The sequence below is a fragment of the Engystomops pustulosus genome, chromosome 7, assembly GCF_040894005.1.
Source record: "Engystomops pustulosus chromosome 7, aEngPut4.maternal, whole genome shotgun sequence".
Lineage (NCBI taxonomy): Eukaryota > Metazoa > Chordata > Amphibia > Anura > Leptodactylidae > Engystomops > Engystomops pustulosus.
In genome coordinates this window covers 59337149-59350987 of record NC_092417.1, presented here as the reverse complement: position 1 = coordinate 59350987, position 13839 = coordinate 59337149, and the positions used below count along the sequence as shown (strand labels likewise).

General features: G+C 40.0%; 1 protein-coding gene across 2 annotated transcripts in view; it reads left to right on the top strand.

Moving 5' to 3' along the window:
* LOC140069868 (B2 bradykinin receptor-like) overlaps nucleotides 1-13531 on the top strand; it is a 26781-nt gene extending 13250 nt beyond the window's left edge. Inside the window, exons 1-2 of one of the 2 annotated variants that reach the window (XM_072116068.1) lie at nucleotides 9835-9989; nucleotides 10518-13531. In XM_072116068.1, coding sequence (XP_071972169.1) covers nucleotides 9952-9989; nucleotides 10518-11628 — 1149 coding nt within the window. In that variant the 5' untranslated portion in view covers nucleotides 9835-9951 and the 3' untranslated portion in view covers nucleotides 11629-13531. Of the gene's footprint in view, nucleotides 1-9834; nucleotides 9990-10517 lie in introns of those variants that run through there. The other variant, XM_072116069.1, reaches the window with a different exon arrangement.
* The last annotated feature ends 308 nt before the right edge of the window (nucleotides 13532-13839 follow it).

The following is a 13839-nucleotide window of genomic DNA, read 5'->3' as shown; positions in this document are numbered from 1 at the left end:
AACTAAATACTTTGCATTTCAAGACACTTAAGTATATGAACAAAAATAAATTGTTTGGATATTTTCCAGAACATGAACAGAAGTGGAGAATTCCGTAAAGAAATCCAGGAATTCTTGCAGAATAGCTAAGAGCAAAAGCAGAACTCACGGAAGAAGCCAGTGACATCCCGGATATAGGAGCGAATTATAGTCAGGAAATTACATCTGAACAGGAGCTTCAGCCACAATAAATATCCCTTTAAATTGAGGGATAATTGTGAAGTTCAGAATAGGAGCAGGACAGCGCCACAGCAGATTCCTTGTACCAGCACATAATATCTATGAAACACAAAACAATCACAGACATGTACTACAAAATGACACATTATAGAGATCTCTCTAAAGACCCTATAGAAGCTGCATCATATTTCAATAGGTGTCCATGCACACACTTTGCACATTGTAATCATGATAACATTACATGGCCTTAGCCACCAAATAAGACTAATATATAAAGCTGGATGTATGTGTGTGTGTAAGTATGTATGTCAATAGAACATGCTTTGAGCCAAAATTGTCACCCCATGCTTTCCAAAATCTCCTTATTAACCACCATATGCAGGAGCCATTGTATGCTGCTGCTGTGGCAGTTGGAAGATGAGCCGTGATTGGTTGCTGTTCTGCCACAGGTCATTAATATGAGCTCTGAGCTGTGATTGGTTACTATAGGCCAGTTGTGGCGAACCTATGGCACTAGTGCCAGAGGTGGCACTCAGAGCCATTTCTGTGGGCACTCAGACCATCGCCCCAGGACAGAGTTCACCAAATAGGACCAAATCTTCCTGCAGTCCCAGGCAACTTAAGCAACACTTCTTTGGCTGTTTGGAACTCCGGGAAAAGTGAGAAGGTGTTGTCAGAACTGCATTATCTTTGAAGGTCTTCCTGCTGAACCCTCCATTCTTTCTCTACAGAGAGACCCTAGAGAGAAGCTACAACAAGAGTCTGATTTGCCCTCCTTCTTTCAACTGTATTGGTGGCCTCAGGGGGCTGATACGATTGATAGATGTGGAAGAGCAGGTAGCAATAAGTTACTGCTTAAAATGCCATGTTGGCACTTCACAGTAAATAAGTGAATTTTGGTTGTAGTTTGGGCACTCAGTCTCCAAAAGGTTCGCCATCACTGCTATAGACAATGAGTATAAGACACTTATGTGTGAGGTAAGATGGGTAGGGGCACAGAGATAGGGGGAGATTTATCAGAAATGTCAGAAGTAAAACTGTTCCAGTTGTCCATGGAAACCAATCAGAGATCAGCTGTAATTCTATAAACATCTGTGGGAAAATGAAACTTGAGATCTGATTGGATGCCATGGGCAACTAGAGCAGTTCTGCTTTCAGACACTTCTGATAAATCTCCCCATAAACAAAGTCGCTGGAATGAGAGTGCCCAAGACAGACAGTCACTGGAATGAGAGTGCCAGAGACAGACAGTCGCTGGAATGAGAGAGCCAGGGACAGACAGTCAATGGAATGAGAGTGCAAGGGGCTGACAGTCGCTGGAATGAGAGTGCAAGGGGCTGACAGTCGCTGGAATGAGAGTGCTAGGGGCTGACAGTCGCTGGAATGAGTGTGCAAGGGACAGGCAGAGGCTGGAATGAGAGTGCCAGGGATAGACAAACGCTGGAATGAGAGTGCCAGGAACAAACAGAGGCTGGAATGAGAGTGCCAGTGACAGACAGTCCCTGGAATGAGAGTTCCAGCGACAGACACTCCCTGAAATGAGAGTGCCAGCAACAGACAGTCCCTGAAATGAGAGTGCCAGCAACAGACAGTCCCTGAAATGAGAGTGCCAGCGACAGACAGTCCCTGAAATGAGAGTGCCAGCGACAGACAGTCACTAAAATGAGAGTGCCAGTGACAGACAGTCCCTAAAAGTGACTGCCAGCAACAGAGACGGTGAAAAAAGTTTATAAAAAAGGGAAGGTCAGTGACAGAGATGGTCAGAGACAGTCTAAGACAGTCTATCGAAACATATTACAATATCTCGAGCAACGCCGGGCGCTACAGCAAGTATATGATAAAAAACAAAATGTTTTCATGATGGCACATAAACTAAATGACTATGAAGCAGCAGCAGCAAGGGGTCATCATTATTTAGCTTACCCATTGAGTTTACATTAGGCCTCAATTGAAAGGGTATCTGTCAAGGTGATTTGGGACCCTAAACCACGCACAGGTCATTTTAAATGTAGCAAGTGTGATGTTTTGAAAACAATGTTCAACCTTCAGGTTTTTTTTGCGGACATGGAGACAAAACAGAAGCAAAACGGAGACACAATGAAGACAAAACACAATGGATGTGCAAAGAAAGCTGAACACACATAACAATGTCATTTAGTGAAGTTAGTGCCGTACATCCTGGCAGTCACGGACCGAGGCATTAAAGGGAGATTTTGGGACACTAACCATAGGTCCAGACTTACATAGCATATACAAAGGAATATAAAATGGTGGTGTTATGATTAAGGAACAGTATTTTCCAAAACGCGTCAACAGACTTGCGTCTTTTTGATGGGTACGTGATGTTTTAAAATGGATTAAATATATTTTGTTTTTAAATACCTTTTTCCTATTCCACGCTGGAGCAACCACTTTTATATAAAATGGTGGTGTTATTTAACCCAAAGTGATTGGTTTATGGACATTTTCTTCGTTTTTGGGAGGGAAGGGAGGGTGTTTTTACCGAAGCAGGTCTAAAATGGAGGGGAGTAATGAATAATGCCAGCAATGGGACCTGGCGCAGTGGAGATGTGTGGAGACACAAGTCTGAATTCTGGATTTGGTGGTTTGTTAGACACCAAATCTCCCCTCAATTACCTCTGGTATCTGCAGAGAATCCAAGTGGACACGGGCCTATACGGCATAAATACTACTTATCACTGCTAATCTTTTATCCATTTGCAAAAATCATGGTGTAACATGAATTATACAGTAAGAAATTGTTAAATGTCTTATAATGGGGAAACAGTCCAGAGCAGCTATACTCACTGGACAATGTCACCGAGACAGCTCCCGGATCAGCCGACCGATGCGATTAATCATCATAACTGTGTAATGTTTAGTAATAATTATTATATTCAGCACATTTAGGGGGCAGCTCCATTGAAGAGGTTTTCTTGTGTTTAGACCTCTTTATTTGCTCAGCTCTTATAATGCAGCGAGATATAAACAGATGACCAAGTGAAGCCAAATAGATCCGTATAAGGAAAAGGTTCATAGAGTGCTTAAGAATAACTATATATCCACCATTTACTTCTATGATGTCTTTTAGGTGCACATTTTTGTGAAGTTTGATTGATTTTTTTCTTCATCCTTTCTGATAAGTGGTATATTACAGGATATGTAATCGATATCAGATCGGTGGTGCTCCTGAGTATTGGAAAAGTAAAGAAAATAGCTCCATTCTCTGTAGACTGGCTGTGCCATGTTACCGCAGCTCAGCTCTCATACATATGGGACACAGCTCCTCTTTATATAACATAAGGACTAATATTTCCAAAGAAAACAACTGCTTTAAGTGGAGGAAGTCAGATACATTTGCTTAATAAAACTGAACATTGAGTGTTTTCTCCCACAGTCTGGAATTAGATTTCATATCCCAGCTGCCATAATGTGTCTGGTTACTCTCACTACTTGCCCTATATATTAACATCAATATTTTAAAAAATATTTTGCAAATATGTTCCTACCCCCACATTGCTGCTGCAGAGATTGCACTTGACCTATGATTAGTAAAGATGTATGTGACTCACCGGATGCAATCCCTATCCGAATACTCATTGCATAATACAGCCCAGACTGTGCACACATACCCCACCCATGACTAAGGGGAAACACTACATGATACTAATGAAGGTTCCATTTTTGCAAAAATAATTCCTTTTCCTGTTGAATAAAGCAGTCATGTGTGTTACTGTGTCATTGACTGGAATCATGTGGTTTGAAGTATTACTAAACCATTGAAGCAAGTTATTATTTTTGCAGAAATGAATAAAGCAGGTGATAATAGTACACATTGTAATAGACTAGGTATAGTAAGGCAGCTTCTCTGTATCTTTATTTTGCTCCTTCTTTTTCCTGTAGCGAACAGTGTATATCAAGTCTGTAAGTTTCAGACAACTGGTAAGTTTGCATACCAAGATAGCATTTCCCTTGATTATCCGAGATCATTAAACCATACACTTTAGACACTTTACCAGGTTCATTTATCTCTCTAATGTCACTGGATGCCTAACAGAAAGCTAATTTACATTTATTATGGTGTATTACAAAGTTTTCCATTATCACCGAGGTTTATGGGATAATCCTAATACTTGTTAATCTGCTCGGAACGGCACCTACCATTCTGAATGTGTGTGGAGGCTACAGAAAATTGCCATTATAAGGGGTGGGCTACATGAATGGAGAGGCATTTTTAGTAGCAGAGGGAGGCTAACAGAAAGAGATACAGAGAGAGAGGTGTTATCAGTTCATAGATACATTAGAGAGCATTATGCAGCGGGGGCCACAGTAGCATTATACTGGATGAGGTGTCACAAGAAGGGGGACATTAGGGAGCCACTAAGGAGGGCATTATATACACTAAGGCCATTAAGTGGGTTTATACCATCGTTGGGTTAGGTGGGGTATAAGTGGGTATGGCTTAGGGCAGTGATGGCGAACCTTTTAGAGACTGAATGCCCAAACTACGACCAAACCCACTTTAAAAGCAAAGTGCCAACATGGCAATTTAAGCAGTAACATGTTGCTACCTGTTATGTCACAGCTTTTAATTGCATCTATGTCATGAGGGCACCAATATAGTTTAAAGAAAAAGGAGAAATGCAGATCATCATTGAAGCTTCCTTCCAGAGGCCCCAGAACAGGAAGAATGGTGGGGCCCAGAGGAGGGGTTCCAATAATAACGCAGCCTTGTCTGCACCTCCTTGCTCCTCCTGTAGTCCCAAGCATCTAAGGGTGTGTAGATTTAAAATAGAACTAATCACAGCACATCCTGGGTGGCCAGAGATTGCAGGAGGAGGTTTTAAGTCCTGTCTGGAAACTCTGTGCTGGGGTGATGGTCTGGATGCCAACAGAGAGTACTCCAAGTGCCACCTCTGGCACCCGTGGCTTAGGACATGAACATGTGCTGCTCTGTGTGTTCTGTCCCTCTTTCCAAATTCTGAAAGTGGGATGGTATAGGGAACCTCCATTGGAGGCTGGCGTGAAGCACAAAATGGCCTAATTTTAGGATTATCTGGGTGTACTCTCTCTTCCCTGTATGGCTTTTGACGGAATGATGGAATAAATGCCTGTTTCTCTAGTTAGTGCGGCCTTTGTCCTATACACTTTTCCTGATGAACAGTCAACACTGCCCCAGGAAAGGCAAGGAGCGCTGTATATTTACTGAGAGTTGGTTCTGGGTGTGATTTTTAAGGATTGGGGCAGAACTATTATGTCTTGTGGAAATTATTTCACCTGGTGCCATGGAAAACACCACAATTTATCATTAATTGTTGGAGATCTATTCCTGTAGCCTCCCTGTATTCCTAGCACATCTGCTGGTCCTGGAAGTGTTTCTATACCAGGAAAAACATCATGTTCTGTGTCCTCGGTGCAGCGAGCATTTCCTCCTCCTCTCTCCTGCTAGTAAATCACAGCAGCGGAAGGTCAGGACCTCTGTGCATGGAATCCTCATATACAAAGCAGAGGACAGGAAAACCTTTCCATTGCATATTTCCTTGTATTTCCTATATTGGTTGGAGAACACAGGCATACCTTCCTATCCATTATCCTGGACATCCAGCACGAACCCTAAAACTACCCCCTTGTTACAGCACATTACAAAAGCTCCTTCCAAGGACTGAGGGACTTGTTGCTCTTTAGTTTCCTGTTTGGCTTTCAGTATTATGTTACAGTTTACGAGTTTGTGTTGTATTTTATGTGGTGTGTGGGTGTTTACGTGGAGGTTGGATAAACTTTATAGTGGAGCGATGCTCATCACATTTCTATGATACAGTATAGTATAGGGATTTTCCAGATTGATGAAAGGTATTCTTAATCATTGCAATGTGTAATAAAAAGTCCAGCAACTTTTCAATAAACTTTCTTTTTCAATTTCTCAATTTCTCTTCCTGTGGTCAGTAAAAGGAGCCTAAATTCAGATAATATAAAGTGGATAAGTGTAGTAACCTCCGCACCCATAGTTGTTGGAAATAGTCAGAAGAATGGTTTGTTTTTTTAGCACCTGGACGGACAAGAAAACTGACAGTAAGCATCCGGACACAAGAAAGGTTTGACCTGGAAACAACTGTAGCAGACCCTCAGCTATAAGGTCTTTTACAGCTCTAAAATAGTATTCCCATTCACTGACAGCAAGAAGACATCTTTAAAACGCAGAGGAATAAAATATATATATAAATGTATATTCTGTAAAAAATATACATTGCATTGCCGTGCTCCTATAACAGCAGAACAGCCCCCATTTTAACTATTAAGATGTCATTACAGTCTTACGCTGCTATACTAACTCAGTTTAAATCCTTGGCTGCTCTTTATCTTGAAATGTCAACTTCCCTCCACAGTACATAGGTCAAGTGCAACCCAAGAAAGTAACCACAAGTGCTGTATGACCCTGGAAGTGACTCCTGTAACCCGGGCACCGAATACAGGAAGTTGTTTCACTTATTGAATTTGATTTCTCATAGAATTTGTCTGCGCTGAGTTGCCGCCTTATCATGAGTTGGCAGCTACATCTGGCACAGACATTTGCTCATCCCTGGCACTGAGGGATTCTCCGAGGGAGAGGGAGGCATTGCTGGAATGTACATGTAAATCTCTGAATAATAAACACTGCCTCCTCCATGACTATAAACCTGCAGACTGTGTAGTAATAATAGCAATGCATCGATACTTCAGTACAGCAAAGTGTTATTGATGATACATGGCGGCCATGTGAAGTTTCTCTTAGTGAAACTGGAGAGCAAAAACTAAAACTCACATAGCAAATCTGCAATTATAGCAGAAAGCTTGCATTCCATGTTAGCCTGCCTGCGCACGTGCGCAATATCGGAGAGAACACAGCAGACCGGTGGTCCATTATGGTCTGTTCACATGCGATTAACACTAGAAAAGACTTCCCTAGCCTTGTAGGATTTGGACCTTTCCTGAGGTTTGCGGCTCAGTCAGTCGGCTCATACATGGGGAATTTTACCCCTCACATCAGTAATACCTGCTGGTAAAGGGTTAAAAGTCCTTCTCATATCACCTAAAATTATCTGCCACTGGGGCAATTTACCTTGGGAAGCTCAGCCAATGACCACCCAGAATATCCTTTTAAAAATTCATCATCGATATCCAGTTTCTTAGAGTGAGATCTTTACTTTGAAAGTCCTGCTTGTTTGACCAACATATGGCAGAAGATTCATTGTTTTGCAATTTAAGAAAACCTTGATTTTATATTCTTGATCATTGCCACTATTTTTAGAGCGTTTTGTATTCCTTACAAAAGTGCATCATCAATGTATCTGCCGCACCACTCAATACACTCCAAGTAAGGATTGTCCGGGGAGTGGATGCCCGCCATGACATTACAAGATTGACCAAGGAGGGGGAGAATTTAGCTCCCATACTGAAACCACGCACCTGTAAGAAAAACTATTTGTCAAACATAAAAAAATTTGGTGGTTTCTAAAACATGTCAATTGGACCCTCCAAATTGGGTGGAGACAGTCTCCCATTTCCGATGAGTTCACTATGTGATGCCACTATTAATATATCATGTACCACGGTTATCTTTATACTATTTAATTAAATGTCTGATCTGTTGTTTTTACGATGTATATAATAAATATATAAAATGCTACATTGTTATACAATGTTGATTGGTCCAGGCAATGTGGGTGTTCCTGTACATGTTTCACAGAAAACTGAAATGGCACAGTCATGATTAAGGGCAACTATGTTGCCTGAAAAGCATTGGATTGTTTGTACGCTACCTTGGCGGTTAAGAATATGCGCTAATAAAGGCTTGGAAAACTTCTCACCAGCTGGACCTGGAAATTTTTGTCGTCCAGTATAGAGCTTAAAAATAATACCATAAATAATAGATAATGCGCACAAGGTCCATACTGTTACCACTGCCCCCTGGATTAGAGCGCCTGAAAGTATAGGAGAGTATGGAGTTTACTCTTCTAAAGATTAGATACTGGACAATCTCATGATATATAGAAAAATGTTCAATCTCTGTGTCCGCATTGCAGAACTACAATCCCCAGCGTGCCGTGACAGCTACGGCCATTAGCTGCAGTAACACTAGAGCTGGAGAGTCATAAGTTGGAAACCACAACTCTTGGTCATTAGGTCTGTGGAAAATATTGAGCACATTTTTACATAGTTTATATCCTGGTATAAACAGAAGACATTTTCTAACTATCACAAGAACAGGTGCAAGACAGTCACAAGCCAAGAAGTAGAGGAACTCTCATCCTACTGGTAAACAAGCCGAGGCTCATAACATAGATCATCAAATCCACTGCTCTCCTGTCCTTACCTACATCTCAAGAATCTCACTGAAACACAGGGTAAAACAGTCTCCAAAAGTGACAAAAGCCACAAAGTGATCCTTGCATTGTATGTGGCACGTTATAAGCTTTTCAGAAACATATATTCTGTTTGCTATCGATGTGTCATGTTAGAGAAATTTCAGTTTTTCGATTTGTACAAATAAGTTTCTTGATGCACCAGGGATTTGGTCAAACCTGTAGGAGGCGCTGTTTTCTTTAATTCAAATCCCTTTATAATTATTGTGGCACATGTATCAAACTTTTGGCTTGCCTTTTTCTTTATTTTTTCTGACTTTTCATGGCGCATGTGCTCATTTGTGATTTTATTTTCATTAGTCTACCAGGTTCTGGCTTTCTACAGTTTTCCCTGAATATTGACTGAATCCAGATGTGACGGTTGCGACTTTTGTAAAAAGTTGCAAATTTTGGCGCAAATCTATGGCTGCCCCTAACCAGACGTAGAAACGAGCTTAGAGCTGATTATGACTTTTGGAGACTTTGGTCTTTAGTGAATTTGTGCCTTTTAAAAGCAAAATGCCACATGTAATAATAAGGGAAAAAGCCAGACTTATAATACATTTGCCCTATTTAGTTTGCCCTTTGAAAATGGGGGCACTGGCAGGTACGTCCACACCCCTGAGATAAGAATAAGTTGATCTGAATAAAGATAAAATACCAAAACTGACAGAAACAGAAAAGGTTTGTCTGGAAAGCAGGTTAGACTTCCGTTTAATGTCCGACCACCCAAGTTTAGCCTACAATACAGAAAGCAATCTGTGAATAGCAGCAAAACCGAAAGCTACAGCAGTCATTTTGCATTTGATCATATTTAAAAATAAAATGTCATTTTGTACAATTTTAAATTACAATTTTTTATTTTAGGCACAGTTAATACGATAATAAGTTGAGATTCACCCCTACAGTATTGTTAGTGAATGTCCTCAGCAATCCTGTACTCTTCTTGTCTGCAGACACACAAACAACATCATGTAGCCACAGATAAGGGTGCAAAATAATATAAGCCAATGGGATGCGAGCACCAGCAGAACATGGGGATCATGATATGATAATTCTTACTCTGAAATTGTTTATCTTTGTGGTCTGACAAATCCATTTTATGATGTTTTTCTCGCACTGCATCATTTACAGAGAATTTGGCTTTTTTTCTGGGAAAAGTTATCCTTAATTCATGTTTGTAGCTCTATAAAACACAAATATGTTACTCTAATATTAAAAAATATCTACAAAAAGATGAAGACTCTGAAAGAAGGGTAATGGTCAGAGGAACTCAGGGTCTACTGCAAGACATAAATCTCAAATATACTGCACTTTCTAGGAATATTACACTGGGCTTCATGTTCTACCTAATATGGAAAACTTCATGTGTCAAAATGCTACATGGAGACAGTATGTGAGATCCATAATGTTTTCTTTTTGTGTCAGTAGTCGTGTTATGTCTAAGCTCTTAAATCTAGGGATCATCTGAGCTGCTTCATTGCATTGCTTTCTGGTGAAGGAGGAGCAGCAAATGTATTCATTTTACTTTGGTAAAAAATTAGAAGAAATAAGGTACAAAATGGTCGTTATGATTCACATGTGGAACAGGTTGGTGGAAATCCAACCCTTTGGAGATGTTCTCCGCTATTCAGTGATATTATCAAGCCTGTGACCAACCTGAAGGTTGTCAAAACTTTTACCTTTAAACTTTTTAAATACATTCATTGTGGCTTAGATACTTAATATAGGTAGATTAGTATCAACCTGTGTATATGGCAGCCAACTGCACAGTCCACAAGATCATGTCGTGCTCTAAGCCCTAGATACCAGGATTACCTGGGCTCAGAGCTGTGGTTCAATTTTGAGGTCTGTTCAGGAAGTAACATACAATAAAAGAAACATTAACCCTTAAATAACTTCTTTTCCTTTAATTAACAGAATGAACATGGCCCAAACTCTCAATAACATGACTAGTGGAGCGACCAATGACAATATGATGACCCTGGATAATGCCACCAACCAGCTTGAAACTTGCTTTTTACCCCATAATGCTGAATGGGTTTTCAACTACCAACCAATATACATGTGGTTCATTTTCATCTTGGGCTTCATAGAAAACTTGTTTGTTATCTTAGTTTTTATCCTTCATAAGAGTCGCTGCACTGTGGCCGAGATCTATCTGGGGAATATGGCAGCTGCCGATCTGATTTTTGTCAGTGGTCTACCATTCTGGGCTATATATATCTCCAACAAGTTCTACTGGCCATTTGGAGGCTTTATGTGCGTGGCTGTCAACTCCTTAATTCAACTCAACCTGTACAGCAGCATCTACTTCCTTATGATGGTCAGTATTGACCGATATCTGGCTCTGGTGAAGACCATGTCCTTTGGCCGTATGAGAAGACCTTTCTATGCTAAAATAACTTGTGCAATCATATGGATCTTCGCACTAGGAGTATGTGTGCCCAAGGTGGTTTTCCGAAAGGTGGAATTTATTCCAGACCTAAATACCACTTCCTGTATCATAGTCCCCCCTTCAAACAGCTGGCACATTGTCACCAACATCATTGTCAATGTCATTGGCTTCTTGATCCCGTTAACAGTCATTTCATTTTGCACTTTCAAGATTATAAATGCATTGAAGAACAATACCATGCAGCAATTCAAGGAGACTAACAATGAGAAGAAGGCCACGTGGTTGGTATTATCTGTGCTTTTGATTTTCGTCCTCTGCTGGCTTCCTTTTCATGTTTTTACCTTTCTAGATACATTGGATTTACTCAAGGTCTTCGAAAGTTGCCCTGCTTCTCTGGCCATCGAGATTGGAAATCAAATTTCTTCCTACATTGCTTACAGCAACAGCTGCATCAACCCTCTACTCTATGTCATGGTCGGCAATCATTTCAGAAAAAAGGCCAAGGAAGTCTACTGGCAAATTCTAACACGGATAAAATCCCCCCAAAATGGAGCTATGCCAATGAACTACTCAGCAGTCACCACACGGACCTCGATTTCCATGGGCCAGCAGAAGCTGATTATTAGGCAATGAAATGCATCTAGTCTATGAAGTTATGTAAGAGAAGGATTTATGCTAAGTGACTTTAAAATGTGTCTTGGAACTGGTCTCCATTATTTAATTGTGTCTTGTTTGGACATTCCTGATGTTTTCACACTGACTTCCATTTGCCGGATGTTTTGGTTTGGACTTCTGTACATGGTAGGACAGTGGTACGTCCCAATTTGGGGAAAGCGTATATCGTATTTATGTTTTTATGCTATGGGAATATGGGTATTATTTAAAAACAGTCCCCATATTTGGGGATAGTAGTAGTGTTATTCTTTTTTTCATTTAAGGATTTAGAGTATATGAATCATTGGGGGTGGGATGCTTGAGCATGTAGGCAATCAGCAAAAATCCATTCATTACAACATATAGCAATGTACCATTTGGAACTCGGGGCCCATCAGGACTGATCATTTGCATTCTTGGAGCGCCAGGCCTGGGACAAAATAATCTGGATCGCAGGCCCAGTGCTGGTGCTCCAAGAGTGCCAATGATAATTCGGCTCTGGGCACAGTTGTTTTTATGTTACGGTAAATATATTACTAGGAAAGTCTGATTATTACTCCAACTTAAGATAAGAAATTACATTTTGTAGAGCTAAAAAGTAGTGTTCTGCCTGATGGTCTAGATATTAATTAACAAAATATTAGGCATGTTAATATCCTATATACTTAACCCCATTTTCCCCTGACATGTGGTGTCTGAAGAGAGTTGGGAGGCGCTAGCTGTAATATATGATGGATGAGTTTGACCAACAAATATGACATGTATGTAGCTCCCTTAAAGGGATTGTCCGGGATTATAAAACATAGTGGCTTTAAATCACATTTATACATGAGATCAAGAAAATCTTTGTAATTGGATTTGTGGAACAAATGTTGTACGTAGAGGTTTTAGGATATAGCTGCTTGCAACATATTTCAATGTGTTACTTATATTTGCAACTAACATTTGTGTCCCTATTTCTCAATATTTTTAAAATTTTTGTGGATAAGTTATTTTTTTGTTTACATTAAGAGTATTTTCCACCAGTTAGTGTCATTGCCAAAACTGGGGGCTTGTTACAATGTGTTAAGTAGGAAACAGCCTGGAGTAAGGACAGGTGGGATGTATTCTTCAGCCCAAAAGCAGGTAATAGAAAGGGAAACAGGAAGAAAAGTAGATTTCCTGGACACAGAGAAGATTAAAGTGGGATAAGTCTTTATTATAAACTGGTTAACAGATATGTATACTTTTACTATAGTTTTATCTATTGCCCCAGGGTATTTATAAAGTATACAGAGCTATTACTGTATCTATCCGATAATCCACTATCCTTGGGTAACTACAGGTAGCAGAATTGGGGGCCAATGGGTTGTAGACTGTAACTAATGATACACATGGGTTGACATATGAGCTGTGTATATGTAGATTTGAGCTTTATGAGCACAAACCCCCCTCCCCCCCCAAAAAAAATGAGGTTACAAAAGTATACGTATCCGTAAATCTGTATATACATGGCTCCTGAGGAATGCACTGAATTGAGATATTTATGAAGAAGAAACCTCTGCCCTGCTGCATATCAAGTTATTAAATGATGAAATTAGCTTTTTATGAGTTATTAATACACTAAATCCAAAGCTGAAGGAGATGACAAAAGATTAATTATATTGTGAGATAATGTGATTTCTTTCTCCAGGATTATATCAGTATTCTTGCTGGTAAATGAAGGACTATGCTGTACGTGTGTATATATATATGTATATGAAGGAGTGAACACTTTCTTTGTACAGATGTTGAATAATGTGTATAATCTGCACATTGGTACATACTACACCCTGTTAATTCACTAAATCTTATTACCTCAAACAATAAACTTGGATTTTTACAAGATGACTTTTTTTTAATACTTGTGTGTTCGTCCTACCTGCATATGCATACCAGCGTACTGTGGCTCCATATCATTGCTGCCTAAATATGGTACTAATACTATGGGCCATACATTTTTTCTGTATGCATCTGATTTTATATGAAGATTTTACCAGGCTCTATCCAACCATCTTGATCCTCACTGTTCCAAGGCAACAGGGGTAGTCAAATCCATACAACGTTTAAAGGGGTTGTCCAGGTATATAATTTTTTTTATCTATAGCTGAGGGGTTATATAACAGCATGTAGTCCCTTCTCTCCCTGCGCCCGTTCAGCTGTGAAGACTGA